The 18,937-nt window shown below is 48.9% G+C and overlaps 1 protein-coding gene across 1 annotated transcript in view; it reads left to right on the top strand.

The window, feature by feature from the left end:
- Positions 1-1,149: 1,149 nt before the first annotated feature.
- The window catches only part of LOC141148135 (integrin alpha-M-like), a gene marked incomplete at its 3' end in the record, with an annotated part of 61,122 nt that continues 43,334 nt past the window's right edge, over positions 1,150-18,937 (top strand). Inside the window, 6 exon segments of the mRNA XM_073635318.1 lie at positions 1,150-1,305; positions 10,294-10,396; positions 10,730-10,833; positions 11,327-11,400; positions 15,151-15,265; positions 15,380-15,513. Coding sequence (XP_073491419.1) covers positions 1,269-1,305; positions 10,294-10,396; positions 10,730-10,833; positions 11,327-11,400; positions 15,151-15,265; positions 15,380-15,513 — 567 coding nt within the window.

Genomic DNA, 18,937 nt, shown 5'->3' with positions numbered 1-18,937 from the left:
TTGGACAGGCCTAGGCCTGTTTGTTTTGATCTGTGTGGGCTGGGAGTGGCTCAGAGTAGGCTGGTGACTCACGGAGAGCATCATCCCTTGGTTACCTCCCTCTGGCTTCTAGAGGATTCTAGAAGAGTGAAGGGAAAGAAAGGTGGAGCTGTCTGGGGGTGTTCTAAGGAGCCATGACCAATCCCCAACCTGGATTGGCAGGGGGCAGACCTTCCTAAATACCCAGGGTCAGCCCAGCTGGGGAGGAGTTGTCGGGTGGAAGAACTGGGAGATGGAGTACTAGCTGTCAGGGCCTTTGAGGTACCCCCCAGGCTGGGGGGGGGGGGGTGACCTTGGGCCTGGAGTTCGGGAGTGGAAGGGACCCTGGTACAAACCACAGGGGTGTTCTGAGCAGGAGCAGGTTGGACAGTGGAAGGTACTGCCAGGAGGGATCCACCAGGTGTCGGTGAGTGACGGGCACAGTCGGGAGAGCTGGGGAGGCATGTCGGAGTGGACTGGGAGTGTGCAGTCTGAGATGGCTGTAGAACCAGCAGGAGAGACTGTGATGTCATGGGCACTCTCCTCTGACCTCTGACCTCAACAAGGCATTTTCCTCCACAAAACTGCCGCTCACTGGATATTTTCTCTTTTTCCCAATATTCTCTGTAATCCCGAGAGATGGTTGTGTGTGAAGATCCCAGAAATACTGAGACCGACCCGTCTGCCACCAACCACCAACCACCATGCCACGTTCAAAGTCACTTCAACCTCCTTTCTTCCCCATTCTGATGCTCGGTTTGAACTTCAGCAAGTCGCCTTCACCACATCTAGATGCCCAAATGCATTAAGTTGCTGCCGTGTGATTGGCTGATTAGCAATTTGTGTTACCGAGCGATTGAACGGGTGTACCTAATAAAGTGTATATATCTTTTATTTCCTTGTATATATGTGATTATGATTTTTTTTAGGCTTTGAATTTGTAAGAATTTTAATAAACAAAACATGTACACTTGGAGTTCCCCTGACTCTATTTATTCCCCCGACTCTATTTATTCCTATAGAAGTCAGCGGGTAAAGCCGCAGGACAGAGATAACGGAAATCTGTGGTGCAGATTGCGGTGGGGATACAGCTGGCTCTGTATTGCACTCAGTTGGACATTTTGCAGAAGTTGTCCAGGTTGCAGTCTTTGCTACACGCCTACTCTGAATTGTGAAAGAGACCCTATAGGACGAGCACTGGGTGCAGACTATCGCTCACTCTGACGCTCTGCAGAGCTGTGTGGACTGGGATGGGGAGGTTCCTGCACTGGGTGCTGCTCTACCAAGGTAAGTGACAGCAGCTGAGGGTCTTCAGACCTCTGTTACAGTGAAGATCCCAGGACGGGGGTCTGTGGGGTCAGAAGAGGTGAATGAGAGGCAGTTGGTTGCTCTGGGTCAGGGTCTACCATCCTCTTCTAACATGGAGACTTGGAGATGAGGATTGTATGGAAAGGGTTTGGTGTAAATATTAGTATGCCTTCTGGGTGGTCATTTCAAGCTCATTGAACTCGGGTGTTATGTATTATGATGATGAATGATGAGGAGGAAGGAGTGGTGGGGTTATGGGGTGTTATGTATTATGGTGATGAATGATGAGGAGGAAGGGGTGGTGGGATTATGGGGTGTTATGTATTATGGTGATGATTGATGAGGAGGAAGGGGTGGTGGGGTTATGGGGTGTTATGTATTATGGAGATGATTGATGAGGAGGAAGGGGTGGTGGGGTTATGGGGTGTTAGGTATTATGGTGATGATGATTGATGAGGAGGAAGGGGTGGTGGGGTTATGGGGTGTTATGTATTATGATGATGAATGATGAGGAGGAAGGGGTGGTGGGGTTATGGAGGGTTATGTATTATGATGATGAATGATGAGGAGGAAGGGGTGGTGGGGTTATGGGGTGTTATGTATTATGGTGATGAATGATGAGGAGGAAGGGGTGGTGGGATTATGGGGTGTTATGTATTATGGTGATGATTGATGAGGAGGAAGGGGTGGTGGGGTTATGGGGTGTTATGTATTATGGAGATGATTGATGAGGAGGAAGGGGTGGTGGGGTTATGGGGTGTTATGTATTATGGTGATGATTGATGAGGAGGAAGGGGTGGTGGTGTTATGTATTATGATGATGATTGATGAGGAGGAAGGGGTGGTGGGGTTATGGGGTGTTATGTATTATGGTGATGAATGATGAGGAGGAAGGGGTGGTGGGGTTATGGGGTGTTATGTATTATGATGATGAATGATGAGGAGGAAGGGGTGGTGGGGTTATGGGGTGTTATGTATTATGGTGATGAATGATGAGGAGGAAGGGGTGGTGGGGTTATGGGGTGTTATGTATTATGGTGATGAATGATGAGGAGGAAGGGGTGGTGGGGTTATGGGGTGTTATGTATTGTGGTGATGATTGATGAGGAGGAAGGGGTGGTGGGGTTATGGGGTGTTATGTATTATGATGATGAATGATGAGGAGGAAGGGGTGGTGGGGTTATGGGGTGTTATGTATTATGGTGATGAATGATGAGGAGGAAGGGGTGGTGGGATTATGGGGTGTTATGTATTGTGGTGATGATTGATGAGGAGGAAGGGGTGGTGGGGTTATGGGGTGTTATGTATTATGATGATGAATGATGAGGAGGAAGGGGTGGTGGGGTTATGGGGTGTTATGTATTATGGTGATGAATGATGAGGAGGAAGGGGTGGTGGGGTTATGGGGTGTTATGTATTATGGTGATGATTGATGAGGAGGAAGGGGTGGTGGGGTTATGGGGTGTTATGTATTATGGTGATGAATGATGAGGAGGAAGGGGTGGTGGGGTTATGGGGTGTTATGTATTATGATGATGATTGATGAGGAGGAAGGGGTGGTGGGGTTATGGGGTGTTATGTATTGTTGTGATGATTGATGAGGAGGAAGGGGTGGTGGGGTTATGGGGTGTTATGTATTGTGGTGATGATTGATGAGGAGGAAGGGGTGGTGGGGTTATGGGGTGTTATGTATTATGGTGATGATTGATGAGGAGGAAGGGGTGGTGGGGTTATGGGGTGTTATGTATTATGATGATGATTGATGAGGAGGAAGGGGTGGTGGGGTTATGGGGTGTTATGTATTATGATGATGAATGATGAGGAGGAAGGGGTGGTGGGGTTATGGGGTGTTATGTATTATGGTGATGAATGATGAGGAGGAAGGGGTGGTGGGGTTATGGGGTGTTATGTATTATGGTGATGATTGATGAGGAGGAAGGGGTGGTGGGGTTATGGGGTGTTATGTATTATGATGATGAATGATGAGGAGGAAGGGGTGGTGGGGTTATGGGGTGTTATGTATTATGGTGATGATTGATGAGGAGGAAGAGGTGGTGGGGTTATGGGGTGTTATGTATTATGGTGATGAATGATGAGGAGGAAGGAGTGGTGGGGTTATGGGGTGTTATGTATTATGGTGATGATTGATGAGGAGGAAGGGGTGGTGGGGTTATGGGGTGTTATGTATTATGATGATGAATGATGAGGAGGAAGGGGTGGTGGGGTTATGGGGTGTTATGTATTATGGTGATGATTGATGAGGAGGAAGGGGTGGTGGGGTTATGGAGGGTTATGTATTATGGTGATGATTGATGAGGAGGAAGGGGTGGTGGGGTTATGGGGTGTTATGTATTATGGTGATGATTGATGAGGAGGAAGGGGTGGTGGTGTTATGTATTATGGTGATGAATGATGAGGAGGAAGGGGTGGTGGGGTTATGGGGTGTTATGTATTATGATGATGATTGATGAGGAGGAAGGGGTGGTGGGGTTATGGGGTGTTATGTATTATGGTGATGATGATTGAGGAGGAAGGGGTGGTGGGGTTATGGGGTGTTATGTATTATGGTGATGAATGATGAGGAGGAAGGGGTGGTGGGGTTATGGGGTGTTATGTATTATGGTGATGATTGATGAGGAGGAAGGGGTGGTGGGGTTATGGGGTGTTATGTATTATGGTGATGATTGATGAGGAGGAAGGGGTGGTGGGGTTATGGGGTGTTATGTATTATGGTGATGAATGATGAGGAGGAAGGGGTGGTGGGGTTATGGGGTGTTATGTATTATGGTGATGAATGATGAGGAGGAAGGGGTGGTGGGGTTATGGGGTGTTATGTATTATGGTGATGAATGATGAGGAGGAAGGGGTGGTGGGGTTATGGGGGGTTATGTATTATGATGATGATGAATGATGAGGAGGAAGGGGTGGTGGGGTTATGGGGTGTTATGTATTATGGTGATGAATGATGAGGAGGAAGGAGTGGTGGGGTTATGGGGTGTTATGTATTATGATGATGATTGATGAGGAGGAAGGGGTGGTGGGGTTATGGGGTGTTATGTATTATGATGATGAATGATGAGGAGGAAGGGGTGGTGGGGTTATGGGGTGTTATGTATTATGGTGATGAATGATGAGGAGGAAGGGGTGGTGGGGTTATGGGGTGTTATGTATTATGGTGATGATTGATGAGGAGGAAGGGGTGGTGGGGTTATGGGGTGTTATGTATTATGGTGATGATGATTGAGGAGGAAGGGGTGGTGGGGTTATGGGGTGTTATGTATTATGGTGATGATGATTGATGAGGAGGAAGGGGTGGTGGGGTTATGGGGTGTTATGTATTATGGTGATGATGATTGATGAGGAGGAAGGGGTGGTGGGATTATGGGGTGTTATGTATTATGGTGATGATGATTGATGAGGAGGAAGGGGTGGTGGGATTATGGGGTGTTATGTATTATGGTGATGATGATTGAGGAGGAAGGGGTGGTGGGATTATGGGGTGTTATGTATTATGATGATGAATGATGAGGAGGAAGGGGTGGTGGGATTATGGGGTGTTATGTATTATGATGATGAATGATGAAGAGGAAGGGGTGGTGGGGTTATGGGGTGTTATGTATTATGGTGATGATTGATGAGGAGGAAGGGGTGGTGGGGTTATGGAGGGTTATGTATTATGATGATGAATGATGAGGAGGAAGGGGTGGTGGGGTTATGGGGGGTTATGTATTATGATGATGAATGATGAGGAGGAAGGGGTGGTGGGGTTATGGTGGGGTTATGTATTATGATGATGAATGATGAGGAGGAAGGGGTGGTGGGATTATGGGGTGTTATGTATTATGATGATGAATGATGAGGAGGAAGGGGTGGTGGGATTAAGGGGTGTTATGTATTGTTGTGATGATTGATGAGGAGGAAGGGGTGGTGGGGTTATGGGGTGTTATGTATTATGATGATGAATGATGAGGAGGAAGGGGTGGTGGGGTTATGGGGTGTTATGTATTATGGTGATGATTGATGAGGAGGAAGGGGTGGTGGGGTTATGGGGTGTTATGTATTATGGTGATGATTGATGAGGAGGAAGGGGTGGTGGGGTTATGGGGTGTTATGTATTATGGTGATGATTGATGAGGAGGAAGGGGTGGTGGGATTATGGGGTGTTATGTATTATGGTGATGATTGATGAGGAGGAAGGGGTGGTGGTGTTATGGGGTGTTATGTATTATGGTGATGATTGATGAGGAGGAAGGGGTGGTGGTGTTATGGGGTGTTATGTATTATGGTGATGATTGATGAGGAGGAAGGGGTGGTGGGATTATGGGGTGTTATGCATTATGATGATGAATGATGAGGAGGAAGGGGTGGTGGGATTATGGGGTGTTATGCATTATGGTGATGATTGATGAGGAGGAAGGGGTGGTGGTGTTATGTATTATGGTGATGATTGATGAGGAGGAAGGGATGGTGGGGTTATGGGGTGTTATGTATTATGGTGATGAATGATGAGGAGGAAGGGGTGGTGGGGTTATGGGGTGTTATGTATTATGGTGATGAATGATGAGGAGGAAGGGGTGGTGGGGTTATGGGGTGTTATGTATTATGGTGATGAATGATGAGGAGGAAGGGGTGGTGGGATTATGGGGTGTTATGTATTATGGTGATGATTGATGAGGAGGAAGGGGTGGTGGGATTATGGGGTGTTATGTATTATGGTGATGATTGATGAGGAGGAAGGGGTGGTGGGGTTATGGGGTGTTATGTATTATGGTGATGAATGATGAGGAGGAAGAGGTGGTGGGGTTATGGGGTGTTATGTATTATGATGATGATTGATGAGGAGGAAGGGGTGGTGGGGTTATGGGGTGTTATGTATTATGGTGATGAATGATGAGGAGGAAGAGGTGGTGGGGTTATGGGGTGTTATGTATTATGATGATGATTGATGAGGAGGAAGGGGTGGTGGGGTTATGGGGTGTTATGTATTATGATGATGATTGATGAGGAGGAAGGGGTGGTGGGATTATCAACTGCCTAGTCAGGATAAAGAGTGAATTATTAATGTCTATCAACTGCCCAGACAGCTTTTATCTTTTTTTTAGTAAAGCGTTAATATGGAAGTTATAGAAGAGACTTAATAAAAAACAAATAATAATGTACATCCAGATACTAGAAATAATAACAGGAAGTAAAAACATAAACCACAACCTTCCATCACTGCAATAAAAACTTTCAGTTTCCTTCATCTCCTCTAATCTCTTCCATCAAGTCTTATCTCCTCTAATCTCTTCTATCTCCTCCAATGTCCTTCATCTTCTCCCGTTTCATCCATCGCCTCAAATGTCTTCCATCACCTTCCATCTCCTCCATTACTTCTCATTGCCTCTCTCACCCTCAATCTTTTTCATTCCATTCAAAGTGTTTCATCTTCTGCAATCTTTCCAAGACCTCTCATCTCCTCCATAATTTCCAATCTCTTCCATCACCTCCCATCTCCTTCATCACCTCCCATCTCTGCCATCATCTCTCATCTCTTTGATTATCTCCCATCTGTTCCATCACCTTCTATCTCTTCCATAATCTCTCATCTCTTCCATTACCTCCCATCTCTTCCATCATATATCATCTTCATCACCTCTAGTCTCCTTCATCATCTCCAAACGTTCTTTCATCACCTTCAATCTCTTCCATCAACTCCAATCTCCTCCATCACCTCCAATATCTTCCATCACATTCCATCTGTTCCATCACCTCCACTCTCTTCCATCACCTAGAATTTCTTCCATCACCTCCCATCTCTTACACCACCTTTCATCTTCTCCATCACCTACAATCTCTTCCATCCCTTCCCATCTTTTCCATCTCCTCCAATCTCTTCCATCACCTCCAATTACCTTATTCTTCTACCGTCTCTTCCATTGCTTCACATGTCTTTCAACTTCTCCAATCTCTTCCATCACCTCTAATGTCTTCCATCACCTCTCCTCCATTACTTCCCACTCCTCATACACCCCCAATCTCTTTTATCACCTCCAAAGTGTTAAATCTTCTCCAGTCCATCCAAGACCTCCCATCTCCTCCATAACTTTCAATCTCTTCCGTCACCTCCCATTTCCCCCATCACCTCCCATCTCTGTCATCACCTCCAATCTTTTCCATCGTCTTCCATTTCCTTCATCACCTCCCATCTCTTCCATTACCTCCCATCTCTTCCCTCACCTCCCATATCTTCCACCATCTCTCATCTTCATCATCTGCATTCGCCTTCATTACCTCCAAACTCTCTTTTATCACTGTGACAAACCCTTGTCCCAGCATCCCTGGGGTATACAAGTGGAGACTGAAGTCCCATCCACTTTTGGTAGGTGAAAATCCCCCAGTGCTTGCAAAGCATGGCTGACATCCTCCTGTCTCAGTGCCGCACCAATTTTTGGGGTTGTCTCAGTGGAGACCAAAGTCCCATCCACTACCACAGGAACTCTCTCTTCTGTTAGTTGAGGGAAGAGGCCAGCAGCACTCTGCCCTGTTGTCAGCTCTTCTGCTGGGTTGCTGTGAGTGGAGACCGCAATCCCATCCACCGATATCAGCTCAAGCTGCAGTTGCGTGTAGAGGCCAGTAGCATTCTGCCCTGTTAGCACTTCAGCTGAGGACCCCACATCATCCACTCCGGCTAACTGTTGTGGAGTGACTGTTGCCTTCTTACCATGGGCCCCTGGAACTGCTGCAGGTGGGGGGCAGAGGTCTTGGACCCTCTGTCCAATGGCCAGCACTTCAGCTCGAGGAGTCTCTTGTAACTCCACAGATGCTGCTGTTGGTGCTGGGCAAAGCTCAGTGAAGTTTAGCTCTGTTACCAGCTCTTCTGCTGGAGGCTCACCAGGATCTTCTTCCTCAGCAGAACAGTCTATCAAATCCCCAATCTCTATAACTGGTGTCTGGGATAGAGATTCACCATCTCCTGTCCGTAGAATGAAGAAGAGGTTACTGGTACTGGGCAGAGCTCAGTGATGTCTGGCCCTGATGCCAGATCTCCTGCTGGGTTGGTGGCATCATTCTGGGGTGCCATCTGCTGCTGGGAAGGGGAGCTGGCTGCTCCATCTCCCTTACTTTCACCTGGCTGCTGGGACGACATGTCTCTGGTACTGTTTCCCAGGTGCATGGATCTTTGCTGTGGAGGAATGATCGCTTCCTCCACCCTGGCCAACTGTTGGGAAGGGAGGACGAACCCCTCCTCTCCCTTCTACCCTTGGATCTTACTCTGCTGCTGGGAAGTGACCATCTCTTTCTCTCCCTCAGCCTCCGGAACCGCCACAGGTGTGGGGCAGAGGTCTTGGACCCTCTGTCCAGTTGTAAGCGCTTCAGCTGCAGAAGTTTCTGGTAACTCCACAAATACTGCTGGCAGAAAATCCCATGTCTTTGTCAGTATTGTAGGAGAAAGGCAAACTGCCTTCTCTCAGGGATGCTGAAGCTGCTGTTTGTGCTGGGCAGAGGTTAGCAGAGCTCTGCCCTGTTGTCAGCACTTCAGCTTTGGAGACGGCAATCTCTAGAGTTTCCACTGCCGATTCTCTGGCATGCTGCTGAAGGTGTTCTAGCAGTATTCTATATGCCCTTTCCAGATGCTGTTCCTTCCTTAGCAAATAGTTCAGATCAGGTTTAAGCTCTGAGACCCCTGCAAGACTGAGCATAGCCTCTCTATATTCTCGCAGGTCTCGCCTCCAGTTTCCACCAACACCTCCAATGTCTTCCATAACATTCCATCTGTTCCATCACCTCCACTCTCTTCCATCATCTAGAATATCTTCCATCTTCTCCCATCTCCTCCACCACCTCTTATCTTCTCCATCACCTACAATCTCTTCCATCTCCCTCCATCTCCTACAATCTCTTCCATCTCCTCCAATCTCTTCAATTTCCTCCAATCTCTTCAATTTCCTCCAATCTCTTCAATTTCCTCCAATCTCTTCAATTTCCTCCAATCTCTTCAATTTCCTCCAATCTCTTCAATTTCCTCAAAACTTTTCCATCTCCTTCAATCTCTTCCATCTCCTTCAACCTCTTCCATCTCCTTCAATCTCTTCCATCTCCTCCAATCTCATCTATCACCTCTCATCTTCTCCATCATCTACAATCTCTTCCATCTTTTCCAATCTCTTCCATCTCCTTCAATCTCTTCCATCGCTTTCAATTTCTTCCATCTCCTTCAATCTCTTCCATCTCCTCCAAACTCGTCTATCACCTCTCATCTTCTCCATCATCTACAATCTCTTCCATCTTTTCCAATCTCTTCCATCTCCTTCAATCTCTTCCATCTCCTCCAATCCCTTCCATCTCCTCCAATCCCTTCCATCTCCTCCAATCTCTTCCATCTCCTCCAATCTCTTCCATCTCCTCCAATCTCTTCCATCTCCTCCCATCTCTTCCATCTCCTCCAATCCCTTCCATCTCCTCCAATCTCTTCCATCTCTTCCATCTCCTCCCATCTCTTCTATCACCTCTCATTTTCTCCATCATCTACAATCTCTTCCCTTTCCTCCATCATCTCTCTTCTTCTCCATCACCTCCCCTTTCCTCCATCACCTCCAATCTCTTCCATCCCCTACTATATTTTCCATCACCTCCCATCTCTTCAATAACCTCCAACCTCTTCATTCACCCCCAATCTCTTCCATCACCTCCCCTTTCCTCCATCAATTTCCACCTTTTCCATCTTGTCCTGTCTCCTCCGTCACCTCTCATCTCCTCCATCACCTCCTATCTTATCTATCTCCTCCCATTTCTTCCATCATCTCCAATCTCTTCCATTGCCTCCTATCTCCTCCAGCATCTTCCATCTCTTCCATCCTCCCATCAATGGAGAAGTGGGGTGGAGGGTCTTGTAGAATGTAGAAGATTTGGGGTGGATATAATGTGGATGTAATGTCTCCAGGTTTGCCTGTTCCTCATTGCTCTTCTATTTTATCATTATCACAGCGCTCTCCTCCGCCAGCGCCTTCTTTGTGGACACGACGCGTCCAATCATATTCCAGAATGAGGATCCCAGCTTTGGCCATCAGGTGGTGCAGATGAGTGACGGGTGAGAGGGTGACGGGTCCTCTTTAGGGGGGGAATAATCTGCAGTGCAGATGATCACAAAGCATTCACTGTCACTATTTGTATAAACAAACCCCACTGGGGACTTACAGCGCTGGGGTCCTGTAGTCAGTGTCTGCATGGAGTTTGTGTGATCTCCCCAAGTCATCGTGGGCTCACAGTCAAGAAATTTGTACCCGATCTATGTGTGTATGGATCGGGGGAGGGACAGGTTTCCATGGACTTAGATCAAATATCTCTGTATAGTGTAATAATATAATCATGTGACCTTAATAACCCCGAAGGTTATCACCAGAGGTGTGCCGTGTCATTGCAGGGTGATAGTCAGCGCTCCGCTCCACCGAGAATCCGAGAATAAGACGGGACGGTTATATCGCTGCGACCCGCAGAAGGCCACCTGCAACCCCATGCCCATCCCCGGTAACATTGTATTCACCTTTATATCAAATGATATTAACCCATCCGATACATTGTATATTACAGAGCAGTGATGTCACTCCTGTATAATATATCTTATATCTGGAGAGCAGTGATGTCACTCCTGTATAATATATCTTATATCTGGAGGGCAGTGATGTCATTCCTGTATAATATATCTTATATCTGGAGGGCGGTGATGTCATTCCTGTATAATATATCTTATATCTGGAGGGCAGTGATGTCACTCCTGTATAATATATCTTATATCTGGAGGGCGGTGATGTCACTCCTGTATAATATATCTTATATCTGGAGAGCGGTGATGTCACTCCTGTATAATATATCTTATATATGATGGGCGGTGATGTCACTCCTGTATAATATATCTTATATCTGGAGGGCAGTGATGTCACTCCTGTATAATATATCTTATATATGATGGGCGGTGATGTCACCAGGGTGTGTCATCCTCCATATATATTCTGTATTACAGGTTCCTCTGATGATGATATAAAGTCCTCTCTCGGATTGTCTCTAACTGTACAGGAGAGTCCGTCTAAGCTTCTGGTAGGTGGCTCTTCTCTGGCAATTACTGTATGTGTCCTTCTCAGGGTGTGTGACATCCTCCATGTGTCCTTCTCAGGGTGTGTGACATCCTCCATGTGTCCTTCTCAGGGTGTGACATCCTCCATGTGTCCTTCTCAGGTGTGTGACATCCTCCATGTGTCCTTCTCAGGGTGTGTCATCCTCCATGTGTCCTTCTCAGGGTGTGTGACATCCTCCATGTGTCCTTCTCAGGGTGTGTGACATCCTCCATGTGTCCTTCTCAGGGTGTGTGACATCCTCCATGTGTCCTTCTCAGGGTGTGTGACATCCTCCATGTGTCCTTCTCAGGGTGTGACATCCTCCATGTGTCCTTCTCAGGTGTGTGACATCCTCCATGTGTCCTTCTCAGGGTGTGTCATCCTCCATGTGTCCTTCTCAGGGTGTGTGACATCCTCCATGTGTCCTTCTCAGGGTGTGACATCCTCCATGTGTCCTTCTCAGGTGTGTGACATCCTCCATGTGTCCTTCTCAGGGTGTGTCATCCTCCATGTGTCCTTCTCAGGGTGTGTGACATCCTCCATGTGTCCTTCTCAGGGTGTGTGACATCCTCCATGTGTCCTTCTCAAGGTGTGTCATCCTCCATGTGTCCTTCTCAGGGTGTGTGGCATCCTCCATGTGTCCTTCTCAGGGTGTGTGTCATCCTCCATGTGTCCTTCTCATAGTGTGACATCCTCCATGTGTCCTTCTCAGTGTGTGTGACATCCTCCATGTGTCCTTCTCAGTGTGTGTGACATCCTCCATGTGTCCTTCTCAGGGTGTGACATCCTCCATGTGTCCTTCTCAGGGTGTGTCATCCTCCATGTGTCCTTCTCAGTGTGTGTGACATCCTCCATGTGTCCTTCTCAGGGTGTGTCATCCTCCATGTGTCCTTCTCAGGGTGTGACATCCTCCATGTGTCCTTTTCAGGGTGTGTGTCATCCTCCATGTGTCCTTCTCAGGGTGTGTGTCGTCCTCCATGTGTCCTTCTCAGGGTGTGTGACATCCTCCATGTGTCCTTCTCAGGGTGTGTGGCATCCTCCATGTGTCCTTCTCAGGGTGTGACATCCTCCATGTGTCCTTCTCATGGTGTGTGACATCCTCCATGTGTCCTTCTCAGGGTGTGTGACATCCTCCATGTGTCCTTCTCAGGGTGTGACATCCTCCATGTGTCCTTCTCAAGGTGTGACATCCTCCATGTGTCCTTCTCATGGTGTGTGTCATCCTCCATGTGTCCTTCTCATGGTGTGTGTCATCCTCCATGTGTCCTTCTCATGGTGTGTGTCATCCTCCATGTGTCCTTCTCATGGTGTGTGTCATCCTCCATGTGTCCTTCTCATGGTGTGACATCCTCCATGTGTCCTTCTCAGGGTGTGTGTCATCCTCCATGTGTTCTTCTCAGGGTGTGTGTCATCCTCCATGTGTCCTTCTCAGGGTGTGTCATCCTCCATGTGTCCTTCTCAGGGTGTGTGTCATCCTTCATGTGTCCTTCTCAGGGTGTGTCATCCTCCATGTGTCCTTCTCAGGGTGTGACATCCTCCATGTGTCCTTCTCATGGTGTGTCATCCTCCATGTGTCCTTCTCAGGGTGTGTCATCCTCCATGTGTCCTTCTCAGGGTGTTTCATCCTCCATGTGTCCTTCTCAGGGTGTGACATCCTCCATGTGTCCTTCTCAGGGTGTTTCATCCTCCATGTGTCCTTCTCAGGGTGTGACATCCTCCATGTGTCCTTCTCAGGGTGTGTGACATCCTCCATGTGTCCTTCTCAGGGTGTGTGACATCCTCCATGTGTTCTTCTCAGGGTGTGTGACATCCTCCATGTGTCCTTCTCAGGGTGTGTCATCCTCCATGTGTCCTTCTCAGGGTGTGTCATCCTCCATGTGTCCTTCTCAGGGTGTGTGACATCCTCCATGTGTCCTTCTCAGGGTGTGTGACATCCTCCATGTGTCCTTCTCAGGGTGTGTGACATCCTCCATGTGTCCTTCTCAGGGTGTGTGACATCCTCCATGTGTCCTTCTCAGGGTGTGTGACATCCTCCATGTGTCCTTCTCAGGGTGTGTGACATCCTCCATGTGTCCTTCTCAGGGTGTGTGACATCCTCCATGTGTCCTTCTCAGGGTGTGTGTCATCCTCCATGTGTCCTTCTCAGGGTGTGTCATCCTCCATGTGTTCTTCTCAGGGTGTGTCATCCTCCATGTGTCCTTCTCAGGGTGTGTCATCCTCCATGTGTCCTTCTCAGGATGTGTGACATCCTCCATGTGTCCTTCTCAGGGTGTGTGTCATCCTCCATGTGTCCTTCTCATGGTGTGTGACATCCTCCATGTGTCCTTCTCAGGGTGTGTGACATCCTCCATGTGTCCTTCTCAGGGTGTGTGACATCCTCCATGTGTCCTTCTCAGGGTGTGACATCCTCCATGTGTCCTTCTCAGGGTGTGTGTCATCCTCCATGTGTCCTTCTCAGGGTGTGTCATCCTCCATGTGTTCTTCTCAGGGTGTGTGTCATCCTCCATGTGTCCTTCTCAGGGTGTGTCACCCTCCATGTGTCCTTCTCAGGGTGTGTGTCATCCTCCATGTGTCCTTCTCAGGGTGTGTGTCATCCTCCATGTGTCCTTCTCAGGGTGTGTGTCATCCTCCATGTGTCCTTCTCAGGATGTGTGACATCCTCCATGTGTCCTTCTCGGGATGTGTGACATCCTCCATGTGTCCTTCTCGGGATGTGTGACATCCTCCATGTGTCCTTCTCAGGATGTGTGACATCCTCCATGTGTCCTTCTCAGGGTGTGACATCCTCCATGTGTCCTTCTCAGGATGTGTGACATCCTCCATGTGTCCTTCTCAGGGTGTGACATCCTCCATGTGTCCTTCTCAGGATGTGTGACATCCTCCATGTGTCCTCCTCAGGGTGTGTCATCCTCCATGTGTCCTTCTCATGGTGTGACATCCTCCATGTGTCCTTCTCAGGGTGTGACATCCTCCATGTGTCCTTCTCAGGGTGTGACATCCTCCATGTGTCCTTCTCAGGGTGTGTGTCATCCTCCATGTGTCCTTCTCAGGGTGTGTCATCCTCCATGTGTCCTTCTCAGGGTGTGTGTCATCCTCCATGTGTCCTTCTCAGGGTGTGACATCCTCCATGTGTCCTTCTCAGGGTGTGACATCCTCCATGTGTCCTTCTCAGGGTGTGTGACATCCTCCATGTGTCCTTCTCAGGGTGTGTGTCATCCTCCATGTGTCCTTCTCATGGTGTGTGTCATCCTCCATGTGTCCTTCTCAGGGTGTGTGACATCCTCCATGTGTCCTTCTCAGGGTGTGTGACATCCTCCATATGTCCTTCTCAGGTGTGTGACATCCTCCATGTGTCCTTCTCAGGGTGTGTGACATCCTCCATGTGTCCTTCTCAGGGTGTGTGACATCCTCCATGTGTCCTTCTCAGGGTGTGTGACATCCTCCATGTGTCCTTCTCAGGGTGTGTGACATCCTCCATGTGTCCTTCTCAGGGTGTGTCATCCTCCATGTGTCCTTCTCAGGGTGTGTCATCCTCCATGTGTCCTTCTCAGGATGTGTGACATCCTCCATGTGTCCTTCTCAGGGTGTGTCATCCTCCATGTGTCCTTCTCATGGTGTGTCATCCTCCATGTGTCCTTCTCATGGTGTGACATCCTCCATGTGTCCTTCTCATGGTGTGACATCCTCCATGTGTCCTTCTCATGGTGTGACATCCTCCATGTGTCTCCCTCAGGTGTGTGGTCCGACCGTGCAGAGGACATGCGGTGAGAACATCTATGTGAATGGGCGATGCTATTATATAACTGGAGATCCACCAGTGGTGACACCTCTACCCCAATCTCTGCCAGGTAACACCAACCCCAACAGGCCATGTCCTCCAGACTTCCAGGTGGAAGCAGAGGTGTGATCATTAGTAGGAGGCCAGGTCACTAGAAGTCATATTTGTTGTGGTGTCTCGGCAGAGTGCAGTGGTGGGCGAGGATTGGACATCGTCTTCCTCATCGATGGATCGGGGAGTATCAAAGGGAATGATTTCATATTAATGCTGAACTTCATCACCAAAGTCATGGAAGAGTTCAAGAAGACCAATACACAGGTGAGGTTCTTCTCCCCTCCCCCTCCTCTATATACACCCCACCATATCCCCTCCTCTATATACACCCCGTCATATCCCCTCCTCTATATACACCCCGTCATACCCCCCTCCTCTATATACACCCCACCATATCCCCTCCTCTATATACACCCCACCATATCCCCCTCCTCTATATACACCCCGTCATATCCCCTCCTCTATATACACCCCACCATACCCCCCTCCTCTATATACACCCCACCATATCCCCCTCCTCTATATACACCCCGTCATATCCCCTCCTCTATATACACCCCGTCATACCCCCTCCTCTATATACACCCCACCATACCCCCCTCCTCTATATACACCCCACCATATCCCCCTCCTCTATATACACCCCGTCATATCCCCCTCCTCTATATACACCCTGCCATATCCCCTCCTCTATATACACCCCGCCATATCCCCTCCTCTATATACACCCCGCCATATCCCCTCCTCTATATACACCCCACCATATCCCCCTCCTCTATATACACCCCGTCATATCCCCTCCTCTATATACACCCCGCCATATCCCCCTCCTCTATATACACCCCGTCATATCCCCTCCTCTATATACACCCCGCCATATCCCCCTCCTCTATATACACCCCGCCATATCCCCCTCCTCTATATACACCCCGCCATATCCCCCTCCTCTATATACACCCCGCCATATCCCCCTCCTCTATATACACCCCGCCATATCCCCTCCTCTATATACACCCCACCATATCCCCCTCCTCTATATACACCCCACCATATCCCCCTCCTCTATATACACCCCACCATATCCCCCTCCTCTATATACACCCCGTCATATCCCCCTCCTCTATATACACCCCGCCATACCCCCCTCCTCTATATACACCCCACCATATCCCCCTCCGCTATATACACCCCACCATATCCCCCTCCTCTATATACACCCCGTCATATCCCCCTCCTCTATATACACCCCGCCATATCCCCTCCTCTATATACACCCCGTCATATCCCCCTCCTCTATATACACCTCACTGTGCCAGGCTCACCAGGGACAGAGGCTTTTGGAGGGGACTGAATGCTATCCTCTTGCCGACTATGGGCACTGGAGGACCCGGATACATGACTTTGGGCACTGGAGGACCTGGATACATGAGTATGGGCACTGGAGGACCGGGATACATGAGTATGGGCCCTGGAGGACCCGGATACATGACTATTGGACCTGGAGGACCCGAATACATGACTATGGGCCCTGGAGGACCCGGATACATGAATATGGGCCCTGGAGGATCCGTAGACATGACTATTGGACCTGGAGGACCCGAATACATGACTATGGGCCCTGGAGGACCCGGATACATGACTATGGGCCCTGGAGGACCCGAATACATGACTATGGGCCCTGGAGGACCCGGATACATGAATATGGGCCCTGGAGGATCTGTAGACATGACTACGGGCCCTGGAGGACCCGAATACATGACTATGGGCACTGGAGGACCCGGATACATGACTATGGGCACTGGAGGGCCCGGATACATGACTATGGGCACTGGAGGACCCGGATACACGACTATGGGCACTGGAGGGCCCGGATACATGACTATGGGCACTGGAGGACCCGGATACATGACTATTGTCCCTGGAGGGCCCGGATACATGACTATGGGCCCTGGAGGACCCGGATACATGACTATGGGCCCTGGAGGACCCGGATACATGACTATGGGCCCTGGAGGACCCGGATACATGACTATGGGCCCTGGAGGACCCGGATACATGAATATGGGCCCTGGAGGACCCGGATACATGACTATGGGCCCCCGAGGACCCGGATACATGACTATGGGCCCTGGAGGACCCAGATACATGACTTTGGGCCCTGGGGGACCCGGATACATGAATATGGGCCCTGGAGGACCCGGATACATGACTATGGGCCCTGGAGGACCCGGATACATGACTATGGGCCCTGGAGGACCCGGATACATGACTATGGGCCCTGGGGGACCCGGATACATGACTATGGGCCCCGGCATTTGAGGGAGCTACAAGCATTTAGCAAGATATTCTGTTATGTAATGCAAAAGGACATTATTACATTTAACAATGAAGAAAGCTATAATAGTCTCTGCCAACCTGAAACTCAGTAAACAGATGTATGCAAAAAGAAAGCTGATTAATGATATCTGGAAAGCCCGCGGCCTTCTGTTGCCCACTAGTTGGAGGAGGGGGGAGATCACTGTTTATGTGTTTATTGTGCTCATTACCTCACCTATTATCTACTAGCAAACCATTGTGGGATGTGTTTATACTTCTAATATTGTGTATTGTACTTTGTACTCAGTATTGCTGGTGCCGAGTAGTCTGGGTGGGTACTGAGACACCCAGGTGGCTAGTTGTTTAATTAACTTAATGTTTCAAGTATATGTTGGTTGTTGTTTAGCTATGGTAATTATATTTATGTGTACAGTTTGTATTGTTAGGGTATTATGATCAGGAGGGGGGATGTCCTTCTGTGGGATGTAAAGTATGTGTCGAAGTTTCAATGAAAGTCATTCATTAGGAGTTTTACCTCACATCTTGTCTGTGTACGATGTTTGGGGTAAAAGGGGCTAGTGTTAGCTCTCGATCTGCTCGAAACAGTTTGGAGGGCAGGAGGCGCTGGTTGGCAGACAGAAGCACCTAAGCAGGGTGCCCAAGCGGTTCCGTCACATTTGGTGGCAAGCAGTGGGACGCTTCCTGCAGTCTGGGACATCCAAACCTCCACCTGGATCCAAGGTCTGGATAACAGAAGAGGAGAGGTCCAGATACCAATTCGGAAAGAGGTTGCGAGAGATGCAGATACAGCACAGGGGGACCAGTATCAGAGCAGGTCCTGCTGTGACAATATGATTCTGTCCACTGGGAACTCTGGAAGGAAACCTAACCCGTGAGCAGCGCCACCACTGAAAAATTCTCACCTCCATCCAGGAAAGGTACTGGTCGCAGTATGAAGTCCGAATGCTGTTATTGGGGAAACAACCACACAAGGAGTGGACAACTGAGTTAATCAGGCTGGTCCAGGCGGAGATGCATTTGGACGACAGCTATAGGGCCACCTGCTGGTATGTAGCCCAAGTGTGCCCATGGACAGCGGACGACACCCCCAACAGAAGACTTTGGCAACGGCACCCTGGGGCTGCTATTCAAGAGGCTGTCCAAGGACCATGACTTTGGGAGCGATTTGGATTGTCATTTACAGGAAATCTTGGACTACAGAGACCAGATGCTGAACATCTCTGTTCACAGGAAGATTTGGAGTTTCTGGCCATTCAGGAATGGGAGCTGGAGATTACCTACAGACAACTGCTAGACTCTGCTCAGCAGCAGGTCTGGGCTCCCTTTACCTGGGACTATCAGGAGGTACCAG

This window comes from Aquarana catesbeiana, linkage group LG06 (assembly GCF_042186555.1).
Source record: "Aquarana catesbeiana isolate 2022-GZ linkage group LG06, ASM4218655v1, whole genome shotgun sequence".
Taxonomy (NCBI): Eukaryota; Metazoa; Chordata; class Amphibia; order Anura; family Ranidae; genus Aquarana; species Aquarana catesbeiana.
The sequence above is the reverse complement of the archived record's forward strand: the minus strand, read 5'-3'. Positions and strand labels throughout refer to the sequence as shown.